Source organism: Desmodus rotundus, chromosome 5 (assembly GCF_022682495.2).
Source record: "Desmodus rotundus isolate HL8 chromosome 5, HLdesRot8A.1, whole genome shotgun sequence".
Taxonomy (NCBI): Eukaryota; Metazoa; Chordata; class Mammalia; order Chiroptera; family Phyllostomidae; genus Desmodus; species Desmodus rotundus.
In genome coordinates, this window is record NC_071391.1 from 103,062,754 (window position 1) to 103,090,199 (window position 27,446).

General features: G+C 55.9%; 1 protein-coding gene across 1 annotated transcript in view; it reads left to right on the forward strand.

Moving 5' to 3' along the window:
• The window catches only part of KCNIP3 (potassium voltage-gated channel interacting protein 3), a 65,672-nt gene that overhangs the window by 10,559 nt on the left and 27,667 nt on the right, over window positions 1–27,446 (forward strand). The window contains exon 2 of the mRNA XM_024576694.4: window positions 4,445–4,610. Within this exon, the coding sequence (XP_024432462.1) occupies window positions 4,445–4,610 (166 nt within the window). The remainder of the gene's footprint in view (window positions 1–4,444; window positions 4,611–27,446) is intronic.

The following is a 27,446-nucleotide window of genomic DNA, read 5'->3' on the forward strand; positions in this document are numbered from 1 at the left end:
GGGAAAGTGTGCAGGGGGAGGGGGAAGTGTGCAGGTGGACAGGGGGGAAGTGTGTAGGTGGGGGGGGAAGTGTGTAGGTGGAGGGGAAAGTGTGCAGGGGTAGGGAGGGAAGGGTGCAGGGGGAGTGGGGAAGTGTGCAGGTGGACAGGGGGGAAGTGTGCAGGGGGAGGGGGAAGTGTGCAGGTGGACAGGGGGGAAGTGTGCAGGGGGAGGGAGGGAAGTGTGCAGGAGGAGGGGGAAGTGTGCAGGTGGACAGGGGGAGGGGGAAGTGTGCAGGTGGAGGGGGAAGTGTGCAGGGGGAGGGAGGGAAGTGTGCAGGGGGAGGGAGGGAAGTGTGCAGGTGGACAGGGGGGAAGTGTGTAGGAGGAGGGGGAAGTGTGCAGGTGGCTGACAGCAGGCCGTGTTGGGAAGGGTGCGGTGGTGGCCAGCAGCTGAGACGAGGCTGACCAGGGTCAGGCAGGGCTTCATTGGAGTGGGGTCTGCAGGCTGAACCAGGTCATGAGGGCTCTAAACAGGGGTGAGAGGGGGTTTGATTTGTGTTGGGGTGTCCTCACTGACCCAGCTGTCCTAGATTCTGTCCTCTCTCAGCACAGAGGCCCCGAGGAGTGAAGGGGTGATGTGTCATCTCTCAGGGCCCCCTCCCTTTGGTGCCCCAGAGCCTCCTAATTTGGGGGAGGGAGCTGGAGTGGCTATTTACAGTCCCTGGCAGCCCAGTCAGACCCTCTCCCAGACAGACACGTGTCAAATATTCATGAGGATGAGAAGCAGTCCCTCCTCCCTCTCTGTCTTCCTGGAGGTCCGATGGGCCCTGCCCACAGGACTGAACCCCTCCTGGCGGTTGTGTGGTCCAGCCCTAGCTCAGCTGCCAGGGGCTCCAAGTTCCTCACTGCAAGGACCCCCCACCCACTTCATAGAGGGTGGGTCAGGGGGTCCTGGCTGTCAGCCAGGTGGGGAACCCCACCAAGCACTCCTGTCACCCCCCTCCGTGGACTCTCTGCACCAGGGAGGACACACAGGGACTGTCTGAGTCGGGGCTAGGGGACCCCTCCTCAACTTCAGAGGCTTCTCCAGGGCCTGGCCCCAGGAGAGCCAAGCATTGCAGCCCACGGCCAAGACCACCTGGCCAGTGGAAGCAGGAGACCATGGGCAGAGTGTGGCCCTGAAATGAGTCTCCGTTGGAGACTTTCCTCATTTCCTCACGACCATCTCCTCATTTTTAAAGGGGAGTGGCACTGCCGACGTCTGGGGTTGTCATGAGGGTGAGACGACACTGAGGCCCAGAATAAAATGCAGGAAGGGAGCTCTTGGCCCCGCCCTGCAGGCCTCCAGCCTCTCCAGGAGGATAGAACCCAGTACCACCGGCTGGGTCTCTTCCATCAGCTCAGGCCTGGGCTGCAAAATGGAATCCCCATGACCAGCTGCAGGCCCTGCCAGGGCGCCCCTGCCAGCCAGCACCCGCACTGTCCTGAGATAGACAGGTCCTGCCCTCGGCTCTGAGGCCCCTTCTGATGTTCTCCGCTAACGCAGGTGCAGAGCCCACAGTGAAGAGTTCATGCAATAATGAGGCACCAGCTGCCTGTCTCCTCCCAACCCCACCTGCTGGGACCAAAATAAAGACTTTATTCATCGAAGCCATTTCTCTCCTGAATAAGATCATTAATAATGGAGAAGGCGCCTCTCTGACAACCAGGCAGGACTGATGTGTATGTGTGTGTGCCTGTGTGCGTGTGTGTATATGGGGGTGTGTGTTTGTGCGGGGGTGTGTGTGTGTGTGTAGGGGCCTTCCTCAGCATCCCTGGTGTGCTGGGACCCCGCCTGCCCCTCTTCTGCGCCATCAGGATGGTAAGATTCCCGCACCTCTGGGCACCACTTCCCCCTACCTCGCTGCCAGGGCGAGCCTTGGAGGAGGGCAGGAATGCAAGGGTGTTACCAAGGGAAGTGTGTGTTGGAAGGTGGCTTGGGGGGTGACAACTATGAGAAGGGGGCCTGGCAGCTGGCACCAGCCTTAGGGGCGCTCCAGAAGAGGGGATTAGGAGTCTGGGAGTTACCCCGTGTAGGTGGCCATGGCACCAAAATGGACAATCGGGAGGCCCATTCCCCCACAAATGTGTGTGGGTGTCATGGAGTTCTCCCACTGAACGCGATCCCGCAGGGTGAACAGACAAGCTTCCCCTCAGCCTTTTGGGCATTCACAAATTCCACAGTGTAGAAGTTTGTGGGGGTCTTGTATTCCCTGTGTTTAGGAAAGCCCCCACTGGGGGCATGGTGAGAGAGTCTAACAGGCCAGACCCTTGCTTTCCCTGTTCCCCTTGCAGCCATGGACCGGGCTGGGACGATGGACTTCTCTACCCTTTTTAAAAATAGATATTATTCATTTATTTTTAGAGAGAGGGGATGGGAAGGAGAAAGAGAGGGAGGGAAACATCAATTTGTGAGGGAAATATTGATCAGTCGCCTCTCGCACACCCCCAGCCAGGGACCTGGCCCACAACCATGAGCCAGTCAGGCATGTGCCCTGACTGGGAACCGAGCCAGCGACCTTTCAGTTTGCAGGATGAGCCACACCAGTCAGGGACAGACTCTTCTACTCTTGACCTTGAACCCGAAGCTAGTGACTCAACTGAGATGGCCTCAGCTGCAGCCTCCAGGTTCCGGGGACAGCAAAGCCATGAGGCCAGTGGGGTGCCAGGCCCAGGGCCCCTGAGGTGGCAGTGCCAGGAGCAGGGCCAGTGTTACCCAGCGGCCCCAGAGGCGTTCACGGGCCCTTCAGTGGGGCGACCATGGCTGAGGTCTCTCTGTCCAGCTGCCTACTCTTTGCCCTGGTCTGTCTGCCTGCCTGGCTGGCTGTCCTCCCTGGAGAGGCTGGGACTGGGCCCGCTTCATGCTTCTCATTTCTTTCTAGTTAAAATCATCCTGGCTCTGTCTCTGCTCCTTGCACCTGTGGAAGCCACCTAACTGCACAGCTCTGTGTTGTTTGCTCTGGACAACCAACAGATTTTCAGAGCTATGCAAACATAGCACACTGACTAGAAGGGCATCGCCAGCCAGCCCACGGGCCGTCATCCTGGCCTGCAGCCCACCACACGGGGGTGCTGCTGCCTCTCACGACTGGCAGTTAGGCCCTGTCATCAATAGAATGAGCGTGGGGGATGCCCGTGGCAGTGACCTAGTAGGCCGGGCCACACCCATGGCATAGCCGTCCCCAGCAGGAGAGCAGGGCACAAGGCCACAAACAAGACTGGGCAGATGCCCCAAGGGGCCACCATGGCTGCTGGCCACACATGACCCTCCCTGAGCTTTGTCCTCAAGGGCCCGCACTGCTGCCAGTGTGGACATCATGGACATTGGGTGCTTTGGGAGCCAGGATAGTGGCGGGGGGCGGGGAGCTCAAAATATTGTTGCAGAAAAACAAACTTCGCTGTGCTGGGGCCTGTGCCCAGGTTGCCCTTTCCCATCCACACCGCTGGAGTTCGTGTCCTGCATCTGTGACACCTCTGTGGCCTCTCCTCCCGATTCCTCCAGTTTGTTATTTGAGCTGTGAATTCAGATCATTGCACAAACCAGGGCAGCGGGCTCCATCGGTGAGGCAGGGGTCGCTTGTGCAGCCCCACCTCAGGCAGAAGATGGAGGGCACAGGAGTGAAGTGAGGAGGCCCTGCTTTGCTGTGTGACCCGTGTGGATCCACTGCCCTCTCTGGGCTTTAGTCAAGGGAGGAGTTGTGATCTGTAAGGGGCCATCCAGTTCTGACAACCAGTTCTGTGCCAGGGCGGGAGTTTGATGAGCAAGCCTGGACCCCACCTCCCTTCTTGTGGGGCCTTATCGTGTTCCAGACCAGGGTGCAGAGTGGGGAGCCCACAGGCCCTGCCCTCAACCAGGAGTTCCACTGCACAGTCCCTGCTGTTGCGGGGCTGCGGACACAAGGGCAGACCCAATGCCCTCAGCCAAGGCGCCAGGAAACTTCATGGGAGAGGTCACTTGTGGCTCCTTGGGCCATGAAAGGAAGGCTTTCCACAGGCGGGTGAAGGGCACAGACGGGTGGAGAGAGTGGTGTGTTCACAGGCCAGTTGATGCGGCTGGAGGAAAGTGTGGTGGGAGGCGCAGGGTAGCCTTGATCGTCACTCTCCACCCACTCCTGTCTCTGGCAACTGGGCTGCTTTTCTAGTGGACTCAGTCTGTGCCTGCGAGGTGCCCTTGCTATGCAGACCAAGAGCTCTTGCAGAGAGTCGGGCTGGTGAGACACTGGGCAGCAGACAGCCAGGGCAAGGGGAATAGGGCCCTGGAACTCTCTGGCTGGGACTAGGGCTCCTAGCATGCACCCCTGGAAGACAAGACCCTGGGCGGAGTTAAGGACAGCCTCGCCCAGGAGGCTGGGGAGCCTGATGGCAATCTGGAGGTCTGCTTTGTGAGCACGGGCTCAGGGCCTCTCTGCCTGTTCCTGCTGCAGGAGGCGATGAAGGTGTCAGATGGCAGCCTCCTGGGGGACCCCGGGAACACACCGCTAAGCAAGAAGCAGGGTGTCCAGTGGCAGAGGCCAAGGCTCACCCGCCAGGCCCTGATGCGGTGCTGCCTAGTCAAGTGGATCCTGTCCAGTGCTGCTCCACAGGGCTCAGGTAGGGTGCTGGGGCAGGGCTGGGGGATCTGTTCTGAACTCTGTCCTGTCTGGGGGCTCAGAGGCCACCCTGGGGCCCCAAACCAGGCCACACCACCCCTGCCTCCATCGGGAGATGTGTTTTCATTCATCATGCCTGTCTTCTTTCTTCCATGCAGGGCACTGAGCTCAAAGCTGGGCCCATGCAGGGTAGAGACAGGACTGGGTAGCTGGGAGGGGGCGCGGGGAGCCCAGCTTCAGAGGCTGACAGGCCGGGCTCAGGGCACCCACCTTACTTGCTAGGTAACTTGGGGCTAGAACACATCCTTCCTAAGTCCTCTGTAGAAGGGGCTGGTGCCCACCTGCAGGACACACGTGAAGATGGACAACAATGTGTGCAGAGGCCTGGGGAGGGGGAGGCCCTGACCAGTGCACGCAGGGCTGGTGCTGGCTCTTTACTTGGCCTGCATTCTGGGTGTTTGCGAGGCACAGAAAGAAGTGGCTGTCCTGCGCTGGCCGCTGGTGATATTCAGTGTTTGCTGCATGTGACACAGCAGAAGGTGCTGAGGCGAACTTGTGCAGCCCCTGTATTCTCACACATGCACCCACACCTGTGCACACCCACCGTGCACACCTGCGCGTCTGCCACATGTGTGCACATCTGTTTACCATGCACATGTGGGCACACACATGCACATGCATCTATTACACACAGGCGTCCCTGCCACATGCAGGCACACACACAAACAGGCACGCATGAGACTCTGCCTCCCTGACTCTTAGGAAAAGGTGCAGACAGCTGTCTTGGTTGTTGTCACAGATACTCTCCATGTGATTTCCAGGGGTTCTCAGTCGCCTTGGCTGAAGAAGGGGCACAGTCGTGTCCCCAGTGCCCCAGGCCTGACGGGATAGGAGTGAGCAGGGGAACGGGCACGGGGGCTCGTAGCCAGCTCCTGTCTGTGCGTGCAGGGCTTCCAGCCAGGCCCCTGTCCTTTATCTGAGAACCCACTGCAGGGAGCTCCCTGCACAACTGCAGCTCCACCCCTGCTTCCCCCGGAGACCCTGCCATCTGGCTGCTCTGTCAGCCTTGCCTGCCGTTTGTTCTTGGCCTTCCCCACGGCGGCCTCCCACGGGAGCTCTGACGCATGTGAACATGTGGGGTCCACGTGCACTCCCCAACTTCTCGGGGAGGGGGAACAGATTTTGCTTGTGGCAGGAACATGAAATTGTTACAATTTATGCAAACAGCGTAACTGGGCAGCTCCGCATGATGTTGATCATCCTGTAGCAGGACTGAAACAGTGCAGTCCTCATCGAGAGCAGAGGGAGCCACGGCTCTCCGGGCGACCAGCCTGGCTCTCTGACTGTCGCGGCTTCGTTTCCCCACCAGCGGCGCAGGGCTTCCTCGGTGGCAGCGCAAGATCCTCCTTTTCCTCCCGGGGGTCTTGCAGCCCCGTAGCCTGGCCTCAGTGTCTCTCTGTCTCTCCCTCCCTGATTCTGTCCAGCCAGCACCACACCCCACCCCAGGCCTTTCTCCTGTGGGGTCCTGTCTCCAATTTGCAGCTTTTGGGCAGGGGCTAGGTGTGGTGTGGCCCCCCTTCACTGGGGCTTCTAGCACACTTGAGTGTGTGTGGACACGGAAGCTGGGGGCAGGCTTGCTGTGTTCAAGGTCACAGCTGAGGGTGGGCTCCTAGAGGGCAGGGCCTTTCACATTCAGCTTCTACTGAGCTATCTGGATGTGTCTGCTGAGCAACTTGTCACAGTCACGCAGCTGAGGGGACCAGAGGATGGGGGCAGGCCCGAGACAGCATCAATGGCTCTGGCCCAGCCCCTGGGAAGATGTGTTTGCCAGGCAGTGCGCCAGGCACCCGGAGGGCATGTGAAGCATGGGAAAATGATGTCCCATTTAGCTGTGTGAGGCAGGCAGTGCAGATCACTGTTTACCAAGAATTTGAGTGGAGCTTAGGGAGATCACAAGACTCAGCAGGTTGCACGGAGTTAGGTGCGGAGCAGGGTTTCTGACATGGAGCTCCTGCCCTGTGCTCCGGGCAAGGTGCCCACCTGACCTGTGTCTGCCGTGTCTTTTCGCTCTGAGCTGAGGGAAGAGGGAGCTTGAAGGTCTGTGCGGGCAGCAGCCATGTTCATGGACTGAGCAGTCGAGACTGCACGGGCCTCCTCCACCCAACATGTCCTGTGCGTGTCCCACGAGGACAGCACTGCTGGGCACACAGAGGGCTGTGTGTGCACCTGAAATGCTAAACTGTGAGCAGATGGGGCGCCCAGCTCCTCCAGGAGCTTCCTGGGGCTCTGGGCACAGGGCACAATGGGTGCCATTCAGCACAGCTTCATCACACCCAGCCTGGAGACCTGGACAGCGGTCACCCATGGGAAGTGTCAGGATGCAGAGACACTGTGTCCTTGCTGTCACGGGTTTTTCCATTCACAGAAGTGAGCCAGAGGGGCGGGTTTCTGGGACAGCCAGCGCAGAAGCCCGGGCCTGGGCCTGGGCCCGGGAAACTGCACTGTGTCACTGAGCTGAGGCCACTTCAGCCTGGGTGGGACTCAGGGGCCAGAGTCCTGTGGGCAGGGCCCGCCAGTTGTCACTGTGCCCTGGTGTCACTCTTGGGCTGTGAAGGCGCAAACAAAGAGTTGGGAGCTGGTCAGCAGCAGTGGCTTCTAGAATGATTATGCCCAGGAAAGGGAGAGCACGGGACAGGCGGTGCGTCCCCACCCTACCCAGGAGGAGCACCCATCCTCGGCCAAGAAGTGTGACCCTCCACAACCTGGGGCAGGGGGTGCATCTCAGTGGCACAGAGGCATTTCCCCTCTGGGGAAGCATCGTCTTTGGGATCTAAAACCTCTAGTCCAGAGTCAACAGTGTTGGAAATGAAAAGCAGAAGTACTGTGAGTCGGTGCCCAGGGGGTGGTATGAGGGCCACCACCACCACGTCCCTTGGTCCCTGGACCCATGCTTCTGGCTGGAGGAGGAGCAGCACCAGCATCTGAGAGGACAGCACCTGAATCTCACGCTGCTCAGGGAACCAGCCAGCAGCAGGCTCCCCCGCTGCCCTGGGAGGCTCCTGGGCCCCAGCACAGGGTGAGGCCGGGGGTCTTGTGAGCAATGGCCTTTGGCCATACTTCCTTGTTGTAAAATGAGTCCCTTGGTGAGTAACAGTGATGTGTGGGACACTGTGATGGCTGGTGGCATTAGCAGACGTGGGGCGGGGTGGAGGGGGGGACAGGAAGGAAGGTCCTGCAGAATGAGTATCTAATCCGGAGCTAGCACCAGGAGGGAAGGGATACAGTGTAGCTGACCTGCCACCTGCTGGCCAGCCAGGCACTTGACAACAGCGGCTGGCAGATAGCCCAGCGTGGGGCCGTCCTTTCAGGGAATGGAAGGAGCCTCAGTCCTCCGCAGCCAGGAATACAGGCTGACCGAGGTGCGGAACAGGCCGTCCTGCCCCCTGACACAGAGCCCAGCTCCTCCGGCCTCAGGACCTTTGGAGAGCACCGCGAAAGACTCTGGCGTCCTCACGCCGCCTGGTCGCCACTCCTCCACCTTGTTTCCTCCACTCCCCTGACCCTTGAACAAGTGGTTGGCAACTGCCCAGGACAATGTCATCTGTGTGCCAAGCCATCTCTCCTGCCAGGCCATGCGGGCCGGTGGGCATGCTCAGCGTTCTGCCCACCAGGACGGTGTCTCTTCCTGTCCCTCCCTGAGCAGGCTGCCCTGTCAACTTAGAATTGGTGCAACATTTCCAGCAGCTCTGAAAATGACATACAAATACTGCTCCTCACATGGTCTCAGGGACTCCCCGGGGGCCCTTTGGTGTGTGTTGAGGGGAAGATGGCATTGCGGCTGTCACCACAGGGTGGGGAGGGACCGATACATCTGAGCCTTCTAGATGCTCCACCCCTAAGCCCATACACAGCCCCTGTGCTTGATACAGAATGCCTTTAGTGCTGCGGGAGAGGTCGATACACCTTTCTGGTGAGCATCCCGGGTCTGGTGAGAGCCCAGTAAGGAGCCACTAATTGTAGGTCAAAAGAGGAGTAGGTCTTTGCCAAAGAAAGCCCGGCTTTGCTTAAAACCAGAGGCGGCCGTAGAGTGTTGTACTGGGGCCTGCCAAGGGCCCTACAGGGCATCCTAACTAGCTTTAGACACGTGGTGTGCTACTGAAATGTGTTTGGTCATCAGGCCCCGGGGGCAGAGCAGCCAGTACAGGGCCTTATTGGCTGCAGGCCTTTGCTGGCCCTCAGGAAACAGCCTGCTCCGCCTGCTTAACTGTGGTGCATAAGAAGGTCCATCAAACACTGCACTTACTTGCATATAAAAGAAACCTAAATAACAGTGATTTAATTTAGGCAGAGGCACATACCTCCTGTTTGAGAAATCTTGGCTAGGCAGTGGCTGGCAGCAGTTTAGCAGCTTTGGAATTTCAGAGTCAAGGTTTTGCCCTTTCCCTCATAGCTGCAAGGTCGTTGCTTTGGCTCCGGCCACATGGCTTTGTTCCAGGCAAGAGGAAGGAGAATCCAGTGAAAGGAGGAAGTGGTGGTGCCTTCAGCAGGAAAGCAACACTTACCGACTTCTCTGGAGGATTTGCTCTGCATTTCATTGGCCAGAACCAAGCCACTCTCACTGCAAGGGAGGAGGGGGAATGGCAGTTTTTTAAGCTGGGCACATTTTCCGCCTCCAACAAAATCTGAGTTGTGCAGTTGAAAAAGCAGAGGAGAATGAATGCTGTTGGCATTCCCTGCCAGACATGCCTCCTAGGGTTATGATGACCGAAAGCACCAGTGCCCAGAAGGACCTTAGCAAGCTGCCTGCACACACTAGGTGCGCAATAAATGTGGGGGCAAGTGCGTGGTCAGCAGTCCCTGCTCCAGTCACACACTTGGCTTTCCTGTACCTTCTTCATCAGAAGGACCCCTTCCTGTCTCCCCATTTTCTATTCTGTAGTGGCACCAGCAGGGCTGGGGAATAGGGTCAGTGAGGAAAGGGTCCCACCCATCCCCCAACCCAGCCCAGGGTCCCTGGACCCTGAGTCTCCTAAGCAGGGGCTGGGCTGGGACAGGGCTGCTCCCTTTCTGGCTGCAGAGAAAGCCTGGGACCTGGATAAGGCCCCTTTGCAGTGTGATCACACCCTCAGCCAGAAATCACACCAGTGGTCCCTCCTCATTGGTGTTGGGAGCTCAGGAGCAAGGCCCACCCCACTCTCAGCCCAGGAAGCTGCAGGAGCTTCTGCCTCCAGGAGGGTGATCTTGGGGTCCTGAGGACCCAGAGCCAGGCACAACGTGAAGGGGCCTGGCCGGGCCTGGGTGGGAACAGGGGCTGCTGGAGGAAGCTGACCCCTGGACGAGGGTCTGAAAAAGGCCAAGAGAGCAGGGAGGGTGGACAGGCCAGAGCTGCCGAGGGACAGGATGAGACCCATAGGAGAGAAGCTGAGACTGAGAGACGGAGAGGCGGACCAGAAGAGGGAGAGAGAAAGGGTTCTAGAAAAACAGGCTCCAAGTGTCCAGTTAGGGAGAGGCAGGCAGAGGAGGGACAGAGCAGGTGGGGTGGCAGAGCGAGAGCAAGGGCAGGAGACAGGGCCAGGCCCAGGGATGGCAGGGTGCAGGGAGGCCCCCGGCCCGGCCTGGAAGGCTGCACCAAGGCTGCGGGAATGCCACCGTGGCTGCAAGGAATTCCTGGGTGATATCCTCAGCTTCTTCTTCCGCTTCATCTCTGGGAACCTGGCTCGAGGTGAGGACTGCCTAGCAGAGGCAGGGATGAGGGTGCAGGGAGGGGCAGGTTGGGGCTCCGGCCACCGGCAACCCCCTTGAGCAGGGCAGGATGACTGGGGGCAGGGGCCCTGACTGCAGCCTGGGGTCCTGGCCTGGCACCCTTGGGCAGTCAGTGCCAAGCCAGGGACTCCAGTCGTGGTCTGGGGAAGGAAAGGAGATGGGGGGCATGCCTTCTTCACAGACTCAGGCCCCGTCCACGCAGGCAGGGGGCCAGTGGCAGTGTGTGGTGCAGACCCCATTGTCCGCTCCTCTCCCTTCCTCCCTCCCCCCGGGGAGCCCCTCTCCCAGAATCCGTCAATGACAGATGTAACAAATGAGCAGATATGTTGGAAGATCCAGTAGAAACTGTTGGGTCAGTGATAGCCATCTTTCAAAGTCTACAGAAACCAGCCATCCTGGGGGTGCCGGCAGGGGTACCGTGCACACTGCCCTCTCGTGCTCAGGCCTGGGCCAAGCCCCGTGTGGGAGCGACTCCACGGCAGGCCAGGCCCCATTCCTCCAGGCCTCCTCTGTCCCTCGCCTTGCAGGTGCCCAAGGGCTGAGCATGACCCACCTGGGGTGAAGCCATGGGGCGAAGCCATGGGGCCCAGGAGGCAGGCACGCATGGGGACAGGGACTCCTGCGTGTGGGGATCCCCTGTTTTCTTGGCAGGATGCGGGAAAGGTGGCGTCAGGAGATTGGTACTCTGGCAAGCAGAGACCTCTGCAGCTTCCAGACCCTTTTATGCGCATGTTATTGGAGGGATTCAAAGGGGGAAAGGCTAAAGAAATCACGTGATTCCCTAACGTGGTATCAGAATAATCCCCTTACACAGGAAGATGAGTCAGTGCAGACCTGTGCCGTGTTGGATTTTTAGTCAAAACTCAAAGCCGACTGTGCAGCCCAAAGATGTTACTACTAGCTGCCGAGGGGCTGGTGCCAGCGCCCAGCACGGCTGGGCTGGGAAAGCCTGGCGTTTGTCCCCCCCAGTGGTGGGGCCTCATTCCCGTCTTGTTCTCTGCCTTGTCCAGAGAGCCTAGTCCAGAGCCTGGCGCACTGAATACCTGTCAGGAGTTCAATGCTAATGAATAACATTTTAAGAAGAATAAAAACATTAAATTGAGCATATAATCAATCACCTCAAAATCTGTGGAATAACAATTGTTTAAAATACTCCAAAGTGATAACAAATCTCTGGAAATGAGAAGACAGGGTTCTGGCAGAATGAAGTTTGCCTGAGGGAGATCGGAGGGAGGTGTGAGTCTGAAGCAGGGGTGCGACTGCAGGGGCCTCTGTGAGGGGACCTGGGCTGTGGGGTGCGGGAGCCCAGGGTCGCCTGGGGCGGGGCACAGCACACTTACTGCATTCTCAGTAACTGGGAGTCTTCCCTTCTGGTAGCTTCATACTCAGTTCTTGAACAGTTTTTCCTGCCCGATGCCCTGCAGACTCAGGGTGCTCTCTCTCGTCCTCTGTGCGCATCTCTGCCTCAGTCTGCCTCGAAAGGGACGGGTGATACCGCAGGTCCCTCACCTAACAAAAACACATAGGCCTGGGCTTGCTGAGGGACGCTGAGGGGCTCTGTGGGACCTGGCCAGGAATCGCAGTGTGGTGGGTGTTGGGGAGCCTCCTGGGAGCGGGCAGCCTGCGGGCAGGTGTCAGCTGGGTGTGAACAGGAGACTCTCTGAGAACCGCGTGGACGGCTGCTAAAAATACAGCCGCTTGGCATTGAGGTAGGAACTTGCCAGAGAAGCTTGGTTCTCTGTCACCTGTGACCCTTTCAGTCCGCTCTGTGTAACTGCTGCTGCTGCGCTGTGGACGAAGTCTGTGCAGGTCCTGTGGTCATCTCTCAGGCCAGCGAGAACTCAAGGACTCCTTTCCGGCCCAACGGCAGTGCTCCAGACCCTCATTCACTTGGGGATCCCTGCCCGTCTGACTGTGTAGGCTTCGGGGTGGAGAAGGAAGGCAGAGCCTGAGCATGGTCCTCAGTGCCTCCAGCTCCTGCTTCACCCAGCTTCCCCCTCAGTTCCAGGACCAGGCCCGGGGCCGCCTCCTGTCGGTGCACAGGGCTCCCCTTGGCCTCGGCTCCCAGTGTGAAGATGCCCCCCTGCAGGCCGTCTTTCTTGGAGGACAAAACTTTGAAGATGGGCTCCCCAGCTTTCTTCCACAGGGTCTGGGGAAGCTCTACACTTCTGCTTTCATGACTGCAACTGCGGGGTGTCCAGGTCCTTCCTCTCAACCCGGTGACCTCTGGGCAGTGTAGCCAATGGCCATTACTCTGACCTGTCCAGGTGTGGGTCAGGCCTACCTGGATCTGCATCTTCTAAACTCCAGGGACCTGTGCCCAGATCCCCACAGGCTTCCCAGAAGTCCCAAAACTGGGTGGGTGAGGGGAGGAGGTGAAACTCCCCAGCACACAAACCAGCCCTTCCAAAGATATGCCCTTCCTCCACCTCACCAAGCTTCCTCTTCTGCGCCCCCTGGAGGGCGAGGAAGGGTGAATCACAAAGCCTTTCCCCAGTCCCTTAGTGTGCAACCTGCACAGCTGATCTTAACCATGGGGGCCTCTGCCAGACTCATCAGGAAAAGTCACATTTAACCTTGGAGACCACATCAACACAGGGCAGAGCCTCTCCCCAGCCTGTCTCCTGGGCTGTGCACCCCACTCTGCCCAGGCCTGGGGCTCCCAGGGATGAGACAGGCTCAGGGCAGAGGCAGGGAGGGGCCAAGAGCAAGGAAATGGGGCTCCGGCTTCAGAATGAAGTGCAGAGACCCAGGGTTACAGACAAAGCTGGGCACAGCTGGCTTGAACTGCCAAAGCCTCATTTTCGGTGTTGAAAAGATCAATCCCCTCAAACAGACAGGGAGTGTGGGTCAAGGCACTGTTGAAGTCCTTAACGGGAAACAGCAGAGTGGCAATGCCGATTAAAAAAAGACACAAAGGGAGTTGTAAAGAGGGTGAAAATAAAAGGAACACCAAGATACAAGTGTTGAGCTGGAAATGAAACTTAGATCCAGAGCAAAGAAACCACCACCCGTGGGGTTATCATCTTTGCCACAGAGCAGAGGAATCACTGCGTCTCACCAGTTTCACAGGCCTGGAGGGTGGCTGGGCCTCCATCAGCGGTACAGCTTGGTTCTGCTCCTCTGGAGAGTCAGATGTCCCCCGCAGGATCCGAAAGATCACACAATGCTCTTTGGGCTTTGTTTCCATAACTTTTATCCTCACCCGAGGACATTTTTTCATTGCTTTTTAGAGAGAGAGGAAGGGAGAGAGAGAAACATCGCTTGGTTGTTTCTCCGGGCCAAGGATCAAATCTGCAACCTGGGCTTGTGCCCCTGACCAGGAATTGAACCCACAACCTTTCAGTTAGAGGATGATGTTCCAACCCACAGAGCCACACCAGCCAGGGTTGTTTCCATAATTTAAAAACTATTTTATTTATTTTTATAAAGATTTTATTTATTTATTTTTAGGGAGAGGGGAAGGAAGGGAGAGAAATATTGATCAGGTTGCCTCCCACACACCCTGACCGGGGGTCGAACCAGCAACATTTCAGTTCACAGGCCAGCACTCAAGCCGTGGAGCCGCACCAGCCAGGGATAAAAACAATTTTAAAGAATCTCATTTTTGCTGCGCATAGCTGTTAAAAGGTAAACCGAGGCACATTAAAACTGTCAAGAGCTTATTTGAACAAACATCAATTCGAATCAGACAGCACCAAATTGAAGGTTGTTAGGGGTGCTCCGGCGACAGGAGCCAGGGAAGACGTAGAGATGTGGAAGCAAATCAAGGAAACTGTTTGACCAGCTGTAGCTTGAGCAGTTGTGTTATTTGGGAAAGCCTCGTTGGCTGTGATTGGCTGTTCATCAGTTTTATTTTCTCAGATTCGAGTGCTTTGACTCTAGCTTGGGTTTTGGTTTGCTTGTGTGGGCTACCACGGTATCAGAGCCACCTCAGTCCAGGAGCTCCTGTTTTAAATACTTTAACATAGCTCTGCATGGAGCAGATTTCTTCTGACCGCTCTGAGCTTCAGTCTTCTCATCTGTAAAGTGGTCATAAGAATAATGAGGTCATTAAGAAGGTGGTTGCCAGATGCACATGAAAATCTCTGCCTTTTACCTTCTCCACCTTCCCACCTTGGTGTGCTTTTGCGTCAGCTTACTTTATATTGGTGTGTGACTTTGGGCAAGCTACTTGGTCTCTCTGAGCCTGTTTCCTCACTCATGAAATGGCTATAATGGAAGGGGTGGTTCTGAGGATTCTACCAGAGCTGTAGAAAACTAGGGCAGTTTTCCCCTTGAAGTTTCAGTGGCAGAGCTGGCGATAATGGGGAGTTATTGTGTAACTCTGAGCTAGGGCTTCCTCCTTTCTTTTCCTTATCTGTGACATTAGAGCTGGGGAGGGCAATGTTCAAGGTCCGGTATCAGCTCTGAATTCTGTGATTTCTCCCCTCCCCACCCTTAACTGGTCACAGGGGCCTGGGAGCGTGGGTATTTGTGGCTCCTAGACCCTGGGACGGGGCCTGCCTTTTGAGCCTCTGCCCATTCCTGTCTCTCTTTCCAAATTCTGAGAGACTCTGCCCTTCCACTGCTCACAGCGTCTCCCAAGCCCCTCCCAGGGCTTTGCTAATGAGATGAAGTTCATTAACAGCCAACTATGAGCAGCTTGATGTCCTGCCTTACCTTTAGAGGGAAAGCTGGGGTTCTCCAGACAAATATAATGACTGCTGCGGCCCCCACCCCTTCAGTGGCCTCTGCCCACACAGCCTCACCCATTGCCTGCCTCCAAATGGCAGGGCGAGAATGGGTAGGAGAGGTGTGGATGGGGATGCAGAGGGAAGGTCAGTGGGAAGGCTTGCTGGGCACTGACTAGAAAGATAGGCAGTGGGAGCCCACAGTAAGATGCCTGAGAGCCACCTGCCCAGATACAGGGGCCTCTTGGGCCCCATTGCCACCTTCCTGTGCCAAACCTGTTCCCAGTGTATGCGTGTGTGTGTGTGTGTGTGTGCATGTGTGGTGTTCTTGCTGCTGTGACTCTGGGGTAGCAGGGGGTTGGGCTTTTATGGTATGTATGTGGAGGGGAACAGAAATAGTTTCCATATACTCCAGATGGAAAGAAATGTCTTAGTGCTGCTCAGGTAAGAGGCAGAACCTTGGTTACTGTGATATTGGGGCTCTGGGCAGATATTCACAGACTGTCGAGCCAGGTGCTGCCCATTGGCCTAGCCACTGCTATCCTGTGGCTTCCTCCTGCCTCACCAGTCTGCCAGTTTCTCTTGACAGGCATTTATTTCCCTTTCTGCCCACCAGGGGGCAGCAGGGAATCAACACTCTGCCACCCGGGGAACGTTTTCCTTTTAGGTCACCCTCTCTGTATTTTCTGATACCAACCCTTCCCCATCCCTGCGTCTTTACACGTTTGGAGCTTAGGGACACAGGCATCTGGCGTTTCTGGCTGCAATCTCTCATCCAGGGTTCATCCTTTCATCCTAGCTCCTGATGCCCTGAGCTAAACCCAGGACAGTCTGGGACCCCCTCCACAGCAGGCAACCGCTCCCCTCTGCTGCCCCTAAAATGCCTGCCCAGTTTCGGGCTCCCTGTACCCTAGGGTGGCACTAGTTCCTTCTCAGGTCATCCCCAGAGGCCTCAGGAGGGCGGGGTGAATCCTCACGTGTTACACAGGAAGGCTTTCTTTATCGGTCTTCGTCATTCTCAGGTGTGAATGAGGAAGAGGCTCCAACCTCGGCCATGTGCACACCCTGGCTTGTGCCTGGCCTGGGGAGTAGCTATAATGATCAGAAACAAATGCTCCCAAGACAGGCAGACCAGGCTGCTGGCCACCAGTCCATGGGCTGGCAGAGTCTCCCGGGTGAAATAGGGAAAGACGGCAGTGGACTAACTGTCCGTAAATTCCCTTCAGTGGTTCACGTCTTCCTTCTCTTTGAAATGATCCTATAGATAGAGAGTAGTTGGGGCGGGGGGGGGGGTTGTTTGGTTTTTAGTGCCCTTGCACTGCAAAACAAAATGATACTTTTATGGCCTCTTCCAAATTTGGGGGAAATAAGAAGGGCGTATGGAAGCCTGGGGACCCAGCTGAGGCTGAGCTGGAAGGTTAGAAAGGGGCCATGATAAGAGTGAGAGGCAGAGGCCAGGGACAGATGGGGAGGGCAGGTTCCTGGCTAGGCCTCAGGGACAACATTCTCCCCTACCTCCCTTCAGAGCTACGTGTGGCTGTGCTGGTGGGGGAGTCCACTGGCCTGGTCCCCTCACTCTGGTGGCCAAGAGCTGTCCCTCCCAGAGAAAGACAAGCTGAGGACTGGGCCAGAGCAGTGACCAGAATCTGGGGACTGGGTGGGGGTGTCTGAGACTGCACAGGCCCCAGAACAGAGAGCAACCAAGAGTAGGTGAATGCATAAAGGAGGGAGGGAGGAATGGTGTGGAAGGCAGAGAAGCGCAGCCAAGGAAGCAGTCGCTCAGGTGTATTGACCCAGCCCAGTCTTGCAGGAGGAGAGGCCAGTGAGTCTCCACACCACCTAAGTTTTCAGCAAGAGCAGAAAAAGAGAGCAGGAGAGGAGGGTTCGAGGATGCCCCCCACCACCACCGCCAGGCGGGAGGCTGCCTCGCTCAAAACAGAGATGCTACCCCAAAGGGGAATGAAGAGCCTGGGGGGCGGGCAGGGGCTGATGAAGAGGGCCAGCAGCCCTGGGGTGGTGGGTGAGGGTGTCCCCCTACCGCCAGCTCTGCCACATCGGTTGTGACCCGCAGGTCACTCCACCTCTGTGAGCCTTGGGAGCATATGTAAGGTGGTGGAAAGCACCAGAGGGGAGCTGCTCTTTACCTGTTACTCCTTGTTCCTTCCCTCATTCTCACCTGTGCTACCCAGGTCTCTCCCTGGAGGTGGCTCCTCCAGCTCACCCTTCTCCCAGCAAGCAGCCAGAGGAGCTTCACAGACATAAGTCACTCACCTGCCAAGACCCCTGGGTGCTGTCCCCTGAACTTTGAATAAATCCAGAGCCCCTTGGGAGGTGTCCCTGCCTGCTCTTCCTCAGCAGGAGGTTAGTGCAAGGTCCTCTGTGCTCAGAGCCTCTTTAGGCTGCTCTTTCTCCCCCTTCGGGCTGAGTTCAAATGTCACCTCCTCAGAGCACTTGCCCTGAGGCACCACCACAAAACCCGTTCCTACGGGTCATGCCATTCCATCAAATGGCATCTGACAAAGACTCTCTCTCTTCCGGCGATCCCAGCCAGCTCTGCTCACTAGCCCTGGAGCTTTTCCACGTGTAGGACAAGCAGCACTTCAGGAGGCTGCCCGGTTGGTCCAGTTCTAGGGACTCCAAGAGTGAGACCCTCTGCTGCCTGCGCATCACACCAACCACACCCTCCTTGGCTTTGGCCACCGAGTGCCAGCACTCAGCCCTGCACTCGGGGTCTTATCATCCCCATTGCAGTTAGGGATCCCAGTTCAATGGTTCTTAGGTGACAGGCAGGCTCCCTGCCTGCTCTTCAGGGAAATGTGCACACGCGCTCACACACACCCAGGTTCGCCTGGAAGCAGGGTCGTTATTCCACTTACAGCCAGTTCCTTCTGAGCTCCTGCCGGGCTAGAGTGAAGGCCATTCCAGCAGAGGGACCCGAGTGGGCAGAGTGAGTTCTGTGTGTCCAGCGGTGCTGAGCCCACAACTCTGCCCTCAGCCAGTCCTTACACAGATCCTGCACAGCGGGCGGTTCTAGGAGCACCTGAGACTTAGGGAGCAAATAGTTTGTCCATCTGTCTACCCCCCACACGTCCATTAAGTGCCTCTTGAGCCTGGCGCAGACCAGGGCATGAACTGAGCTGGAAGGGAAGAGGAGCCAGGGGGGTCTTCTACTCCACCCTCCCCACTTTGCTGGGCCCTTGCTGACCCCTTCCCCCAATACACCAGGGAACACACTGTGGTCGGGCCCCTGAGGCCAAGCCTGAGCTGGGGATATTTGGGACCTGCTGCCAGCCTGTGCTGGACCTGGGGATCCCTGTGCTCTGCACCCTCTTGGGGGGATAGGAGCAGAGGCAAGGGTCTGAGTGCAGTTTACCCTTGCCCACTCCTGGATCCCCTCATCTTCCCCGAGCCTGGGATCAAACACAATGGCAGGCTCCCCCTCCCCCAGCCCTGAGACCTTCCTCTTGGACCTGCTGAATTCTCATGGCACAAATGGGGAAACTGAGGGCTAGAAAGAGAATGGGAACTGTGCAAGGCACAGACCTGGGGACCCCAAGGACAGTGTTCTTTCCTTCGCTCCCCATGGCTGACTCACACTGGTGAAATAGCTGAACTATTTCCAAGGACAGATCTCATGTAGAAAGTGGTTAAGGGGAGTCCGTGGGGAGGCCAGACGCCGCCAGGCGGTGGCTTGCTGTCTGTGTGCACCTGCATGTGTGTGCATGTGTGTGCAGACGCCTGCTATCTGCTCGCCCTCTGCGATGGATGTGGCCTTTGAGACTGCCTGCTGGGTGGGGTTGAGGGCAGGACCAGGTGCTGTTCTTGCAGCCACATCCTCATCCACGATTAGGGGGTCCTTAGAGATCAGCAGACTGACTTCTGGGAAGGCCTGGCCTGTGCAGACCCCCGAGAACCAGGATCACAGGGTGGAGGGGCTGCTGGGTGGAACATGCCCTGGCAGACCAGTAAACGAGCTGGCACCCTTTTGGCTGTGGCCTTTGCCAACTCTTAGATGGGTCCTTAGGCATGTCGGCTGCTGTGGGTGGTCACTCACCACCTCTTAATGGAAGGGGGGTGTGCCACAGAGGGAGAGGAGAAGGCAGAGATTGGGTGAGGGGTTCTAAATGTAACCCAGGGGTTCCCAGAAAGGGTGAGAGGGGCCTGGCCTATAGTCCTGGCTCTGCCACTTGCCAGCTCTGTGACTTTGGGCAAGTCATTTCACCTCTCTGAGCTGTTTCCCTGTCATCGGAATGGGGAGTGATGGTAGAAGAACTCTCCTCTCTTGGCTGCTGTGAGGGTGAAACAACATGCAGCACGTAGCCCAGCAGTGCCCAGCACCCAGTAAGCACAGCAAATGCTCTGGCTCCTGGCTCAAGGCTGAGCTTCACACCAGCCATCTCATACTGATGGGGCTGCTATGGAGAGCACCCCTATCTGAGGCTTAAGCTGGTTCTGTATTCTACTTAAGCAAGCTGGGTTAAGACCAGAGCCCCAGGCACCTGCCCCAGGTGGGCCTCACTTCCCACCCCCTGGGCCCAGGCCAACAGGACCTGCATTTGCTGAGTGCCGCCTGGGTGTGCTCTGTGCACTGAGGTGGACGTCACCAGCTCATTTCATAGATGAGTCCTGAGGTCCAGGGAGGTTGAGCAGCCACCCCAGGTGACCAAGCTAGGAGGGCCCCGTTGTGTCTGACCACAGAGCCGGTTCCCTCAGAAAGCCCATGTCATAGGGTCTGTCACCTCTGGTCATCCACAGTGCAGCCTGGCAGCCAGTGGCAGGGACGTGCGGGGGCCTGAAGGCACACGCCTCTGGGCAGCCTGTAGGGGTCTGTTGGGCATGGACCCCTGTTAGTATACATTGGTGCACACATTCACGTAAGCCGAGTATTTGCGGCCATTATGGCAATTGATCTGTTTGATCCTGTGCGCTGCTGGGCAAGCCCTGCTTACTCATGCTTTCTTAAAAACAGCCTCTGCTTTCACACGGCTTTAATAATTCAGCTCCTAATTGTCTCCAAAGCCAACCTGAAAATGCCAGCTCAAGGCCTTCATCCCTCTCTGCTCCTCCTCTCATCCTCCCTGCCAGCGGCCCTCACCCCTTTCTGCCACGGACCGAGGCCTCCCTGACCACCTGCGACCACTTCTGGGCCTAGCCTGGAGGGTTCTGGTGTTTCCCGCTGCAGCAGGAGGAAGAGGCGGAGCAGGGCTGGGAGTGACTGAGTTTCAGGGCTGAGCAGGGCAGGGACGTCTGGCCGCTGCTCCCCAGAGATCCCTGCAGTGCTGAAAAATGGGAAGGGAAGGGTGAGGACAAAGGCACATCCTGAGGTCTTCTGTCCTGGGCCTCTTGGCTGTTGGTGTTGCCTGGCACCTCTGTGGACCATCTTTGTATGGGGGTGGCCCCGGGGGACTGCCGAGGCAGAAGCTACTAATAGCACTACTGTGAGGCCCACTTCCCTTCATCCTCAAGGCCCACCCAGGGTCACCAGGGTGTAGGGAAGAGCGACCTGAGCCCCCCAGGGGAGCATGCCCAGTGAAGTCCTCACAGCCATGCAGGCCAGGCTGATGGAAGTGGGCACCAAGCAGCAAGGAGGGAACCAGTGTGTGATGGCTCATCTATGCAAAGGGACCACTGGGCCAGGGCTCTGGGGCTGTGGCCCCCAATCTTTGTGAGATTGCGAGCTGTCACTGGTCCCATGGAAATTTCTGGAACTTCTCTGCCCTCCAGCCCCAGGCCAGGCTGAGAGCATCCCATGGTACATTTACTGAACAAGTAGTGGAGTTTGACAGCCAGGTGCTGCCCTGGGCCCTGGACAGATGAAAACCCCGCTAGAGTATACCAGTTATAAAAGGAGGTGGGTGAATAAGTTATATGTTAGAAAGGATATATATATTAGAAGGGGCTGCAGAAATTACACAGGGAGGGAAGAGAGTGGGGACACTCAGGGAACGGTTTGGAGGGAATGGGACATTTGAATACAGACCTGAGTGGAGTAGGAAAGAGCCAAAGGAATGCTTTCCAGGCAGAGGTGGGTGAGTAGGTGTGTCTAGGGAGCAGGGAGGTGACCCATGTGGAGACACCCAGAGAGGTCATGGCATGGAGAAAGATGGAGAAGGGGCTGGGGGGCCACTGTGGGGGCCTCAGCAGCTTGGGGCAGAACCCAGGAGTTTGAACGGAACAGGGCCGGGGGCAGCCTGCTGCCCGAGTTGACCTTCCTGTGGCTTGTGGTGGAGAGTAAGCCTCAGGGGCCAGGAAAGTAGTGGGCTCTTGAGGTCACCAGACGCTGGGGCAGGGAGTAAGAAGCAGGAGGGTTTGGGAGCATTTTGAAAGCGGAGCTGAAGGGGTTTGCTGGTGGGCGGAGCATAGGGTGCAGAGAAAGGGAGAAGGAGAGGACAAGCACAGGTCAGGGTTTTATCCTGAGCACCTGGAGATCCGAGCAGTTCTTCACCACAGTGGAGAGCGCGGAGCAGCAGTCCCAGCGCGGGAGGAGGGGTCTCAGCGGTGGCAGGTTAGTGTGGACACGTCAGATGCCAACCCAGTAGAGTATGAAGCAGGCAGTTAGCAGTTGGGACGTGAGAGAGGCTGGACTGGAGAGATAAAATTAGGGGTCATTAGCACATAGACAGGATTTTAAGACAAAAGGCTGAACAGAAGTGGTCCAGGGCCGAGCCTGGCATGCACACCGATGTTTAAAGGTCTCTGCCTCTTGCACCCACACCCTGAGCTTGGCTCCTGACATCTGCAGAAGGTTGCCATTGTTTACTCTGTTCAGAAAGGCACTTGTCCATGTTCCAGAAAATGACCTTCATCCTACTCCTAACGATCGGTTGGATGAGGGCTCCCAGGATTTCATATCTGTGTTGATCCAGAGGTGCGTCCCTGGCTCAGCCCAGCCAGTGAGACCCTTCTCAGATCTTTTGACTGTGAGTGGCCGCATGTCTGGAGCAGAGAGGCTGTGACAACAGGCTTCATTGGTGGCTTCTAGTAGCCAAGTATCGAGCCACATGAAAGAAGCCATTCGGAGAGAGTAAGGCTGATATGCAATGTGGCAGTGTGAGAGGAGAGTCATGGTCTGAGTCCATGTTTCTAGTCATTTCTGTCCCCTTCTCTTCCTGTGGTTTGGTTTAGGGTACAACAAATCTCTCTGCCTGAGCAAGTTCAATCCAGGGGCCTTAAAACAGCACCTTAGCAGTCAGGTGGAGAGAGGGGGAGTGTGGACAGGACAGCAGGGAGGTCCAGCGCTCACCCAGGCCTGGCAAGCGTCACCTTCACAAGTTTTAGTGCACGCTTTCTAGGGGTGGGGGGCGCCGGGGTTAGCGAGACGGAACTCTGTCTGGTACTCGACCTGTGCAGGAGATTACATTTATTAGCAGATTGCATGTGTTAAGGGATTACATGGGTGAGGAGATTGCATGTATGAGGATATTACAAGTGTAAAGAGATTGCATGTATTAGGGGATTGCATGTATTAGGAGATTAGATATGTGAGAAGATTACATGCATGAGGAGTATACATGTGTTAGGAGATTGAATGTGTTAGGGCATGGCATGTGTCAGGAGATTGCATGTATGTGGAGATTACATGTGTGAGGAGACTGCATGTGCTAGGAGATGGCATGTGTTAGGAGACTGCATGTGTTAGGAAATTGTGTGCATTAGCAGAATGCATGTTAGTAGACTGTGTGTGTCAGAGGATTGCACGTATGAGGAGATTACATGTGTGAGGAGATGGCATGTGTAAGGAGATGGCATGGGTTAGGACACAGGTGGCAGACACAAGGCCCATGGGCTAAATCCGGCCTCCACCACATTTTATCGGGCCCAGCACCTTGTTTCTAGCCGGCAGCAGCAATGAGCTCCTTGCCCCTCGTTAAGGAGTAGTTATATTTACACAGTCCTAAAGTTACATTCGGCCCTTTGAAGGCAACCGCGAGGCTGATGTGGCCCCAGTGAAAATGAGTTGGACACCCCTGCGTTCGGAGATGACATGTGTTAGGAGACTGTGTGTGTTTGTTGGGAGATGGTGTGTGTCAGGAGATTTCATGTGAGATTACATGTGTGAAGAGATTAGTTGGTGAGAACACGTGTGTGGGGAGATTGCATTTGTTCTGAGACTGCGTATGTTAGGATATTGGGCCAAGGCCGCGCTGTGCAGATTCACTTCTGGCTCTTCTGTGGAGGACATAAAAATAAAAACAGAAAAGAATGAAGAAGGGGTACCCTGAGTGGGCCATAAATCTTGATGAACCCCCAAAAGACAGCAGGCACGATCTCACAAGAAGGAGGAAGCTGCGGGGCAGAGGTGCACAAGTCCGAAGATTTTAGACTCGGAAGTGAGTGGGACAGGGAGCGGGAGGGATGCACAAGTAGGAGCCACAGGTGAGAGACGGGCTACCCCACTGCCCGTTGTGCATGAAGGCGCCCCCTGCAGACCAGAGCTAATATGGGCATGTGGAGCTGAGAGGCGCAGCAGTGCCCTGGGGGACTGGCTATGCCCAAGATGCACAGGGCGCCTCGTCCTCTCAGAAGGAGAGCCATGGGCACCCACACAGCACCCATTGCACCCGCCTTGCCCTCTCCAGGAGGGCAGGTGCCCATGCACTTTACATGCAGATGTGAACACATGCTCGAGAGCCACCCAACATTTGAGGAGGCAACACCAAAGAGTGACATTTAGCTCAAAGAAATGAAGGAATAACAGCAAATCAACAGTTACTAAGACAAACAAAAGAAAAGGCATAGACTAGAATACATATAACTAATATTCTCAGAGATCCAGGAGGACATTATATGCACACAAAGAATCAACAGCCTTGGAAGTGAGGGCATAATTGCTGAAATGTAGAAAATTTCATTGATGGTTTGAATAGCAGAACAATCACCCTAAAAGACAAATTAATGAACTTGACTCTAGCCTAGAATATCCATCAAGTTATCTAAATGAAAAAATAAAGAGATGAAAATATAAAAATCAATTAAGAGTCGTGGAGGAGTTTCAACTTTGACCTAAAAGCAGTTCCAGACAGCAGGTGTGGAGAGAACAGAGCGTGGGAAACAGTCATTAATAGGCGAATTGTGTCACTTCATTCAATCTTTCCAGCAATGCAGTAAGGAAGCCACGCTTGATATATGAGAAACCAGGGAGAAGTGAATGGGACTCTCCCAGAGCCCCATGGCCAGGCGGAAGGTCTGCTCCCGGGTCTGCTTGACTCCAAGCGGGGGTCACAGTAACTAAGACAACTAGACAGTCCCTGAAAGATCACATGGCAGAACAACGTTTCACCAAGCATGAGCTGAGGGATGTTAATATGTATTATGTGAAAAGGGGCTCTGTAGTCAAATACCTTTGACAAGTGATGGTCAGATGAGGCTCAGCGAGTTCGCACACTCTGCACATTTTGAAGACAAGCAAGTCGGTAAGAGCCTGCTGGCTTTGCAATCAGTCAGATCTGGTTCCTCAACCCATCTCTGCCTTTTTTGCTTTTTGTGACATTTGGGAAGACTTTTGGCCCCTCTGGGTCTTGTTCTCTTCTGTTCAATGGGAATCATAATTACATCTCTGGCCATCTGCCAGGTTTTAAGGACCCAAGGACATGATAGACAGGCAACTTCTCCATAGCATGTAAGAGTGTACAAACATGAGCATCCTTCTTGTGTGGGTTCTGTCGCTAGGTCTCTGTGTACTTGCTGCTTCAGGTTTTGATGGGCAGCTATACAGACTCAACTTTTCATACATGACTTAGAAGTGGGGACTGCGGACCCTGTTCTTTCAGCAAGTATGTGAGTAATGAGAGGAGACAAGAATGCTCACCTCAGGGAAGTCCTGGGCAGTGCCACGTACCAGCCCTCGTGCCCTTGGACTCTTAGGTACAACATGGGGCAGCCACAGGCCCGACGTTCCTGCTGCTGGGCTAGGCAGTGGATCTGTGGGTGCTTCTCCTGCCCCTTCAAGCTATTGCCAAGCTTCAGATGTTCAAGCCGGGTAAGGAGTGGGCTGAGGAACGAGTCTTGGCCAAGGAATTGAGAGGTTGGGCTCTTGTCCCCACTGTGCCACTGTGTGACTTTATGGCCCCTGGCTGGGTCTCACTTGCATCATCTGTGAAATGGCAGGTGGCAGGAAATCACTGCAGCCTCTCCTACCCCAATGTGGATATGCAGCAGCTAGAGAAAAGAAAGGAAAACAAAACGAAAGCTCCACTGTTCTCAAAGTCTGAACTCTTAGCTTGACCTCCCAGCTCTGCCTGGCCCTATCACCTACCCCTGCCCTCAGCTCTCTATGGTCCATTTTCCTGGCTCACATTACCCCCCAACCCCGGGCTCACACCATGTCACTCTTTGCTGTCCTGGAGCTACACAGCCTGGGCACAGAGCTTGGAATGCCCAGGCTTTTTTCTCTGGGCCTTGAGTCTGGAGTGGGAGCCTGTCTGCCGTGTTTCTCCTTTCACAGTCTTGCTATGCCCTATCCCAGTTCTTCCACTGTCTGTCTCTCTCTCCAAGAGAGAGACAAGCTTCTTGAGGCCAGTGCCACGTCTGCCATATTAGTGCCGTGTCTGCCAGGCACCGAGCAGACACTCAGTAAAATATGTGTCAACTGAGTAAATGCATGAATGACCCTAGACCTCTTCTAACTCTGAATCTTGCATCTCTCCGGATTGAGGAAGATTCAAAAACCATGTTTCCTCCTCTGGGCCCACCTGTCCTCTGTAAAGGCCTCACAAGTACCCGCCAGGGGCAAATCTAGTCCTCTGAGAGTGGGAGTGCTGCGTGTTTCCAAGGAGCTCAGACTAGAGTCCCAGTGCTTCTGGAAGGTGGTAAGTGGGGCAAGTCCTCTACCCTCCGTTCTTTGCAGTTGTGAATGGGGCTGTTAATAGGAGTGCTGTGAGGATTAAATGATATGCATGTGAGTGCTTAAGAGAGTGGCTGGCATGTAGTAAACACTCAATAAACGAAGCTGCTATTATTACTATTATTAGCCAGTTCCCTTGCTTCACTGAGCTCAGGGAGAAGTGTGGACCCCCCGCCTATGGGCAACAAAGATGGGACTCAGATCCAGGACTTCCAGCTCCCAAGCCAGGACTCTGCTTCTCCCCCTCTGTTTTCCATCTCAGATCCCAAAGCTCTGATTCCCTAGTCACTCGCCTGCATCCAGCTGACGCAGGGCATCTGTAATAAACACACCCCCAGGAGCTGCCAGAGGCCGCCACAGAGGCTGAGATACTGGCACCAACCATCCAGGATGGAAATTCCCCAAGACACCCTGGGGCCCTAAGCTGGAGTTTAAACAAAGACAACTTCACAGATCAGCAACAAGAAAGGGTTGCAGCACTCAGCACCAGGGTCATAAAACATGAGGACTGATGGCCCTGGGAGACTGCGGTGACTGCCAGGGGAACCAGCAACTCTGAGGAGCCAACGATATTTCCTATGTGTTCATGCCCAGGCCCCCGCCTGGGTTCAGCCAGGTGTTAAAATAACAAGACACCAGTTAACGTGTGCTCGGAGCCCCCAGCGTACAGAGGACTCCCACATGAGTGTGTGCCCCTGGTTCTCACACCAGCACCAGGAGGGGCAGGCCAGGGGTGAAGGAATGTTTCCCCCATTTTTGAGATGAGGACACCAAGGCTGAAGCAGGTGAAAAGAAACGTAGCTTAAGTCACACAGCCCCGGCTCTCCTGACTCATCATTACCCAGTCCTCTTGGAAACACAGAGAGGTGGGAAAGCCAAGCTCTGCCAAGAAACATAAATTTACCCCAAGGAACTCACGAACCACCATGGTGGACACTGTGCAAACTCTAGGGGTCTGAAGTAAACTTGCTGGGAAGAGCCATAGCTGGCCTTGCCTGGTCCTGTCGTTCTGGGGCTGGTTGGTTCCCTTGGACTGGAGCCGAGTGAACATAAGAAGAGGCCTAGGAAGAAGAGTCTTCCACACAAGAGAGGGATTGGGAATATGGCATCACAAGAGAGCAGGGAGCAGAATGAGGGGCCCTGAGGACAAGGAGCCCTTAAGTGTCCCCTTTGTATCACCTGTTCAATATTCCTAGATGCTCATTAGCCCCTGGGACAACAGACAGGGATTTACATGCCCTGTGCGGGGTGCAGGCATGAAGAGTGACCCTCTCCTCCTGACCGAGGGGGAGTCAAACAGGGGCTGGGAAGCCCATTGAGAGTACTCCCAAAAGTAGGCAGTGAGGGGTCCACTACCACCTGGACATGTGTCCACAGGGCCAGTAGCCCAGTCCTTCCATGGCTGCCAAGCCTTTCCAGACCATGAGAACCCTGTGAGCCAGAACTGTTTAATGAAGGGGCATGAAGGTGCTGATCTTCCAGGGACCGCTGGCCTTGATTCTGGCTCATGATTTCCCTGACGGTGGAAGACTTATTTCCAGAAGCTGCCGCTGACACA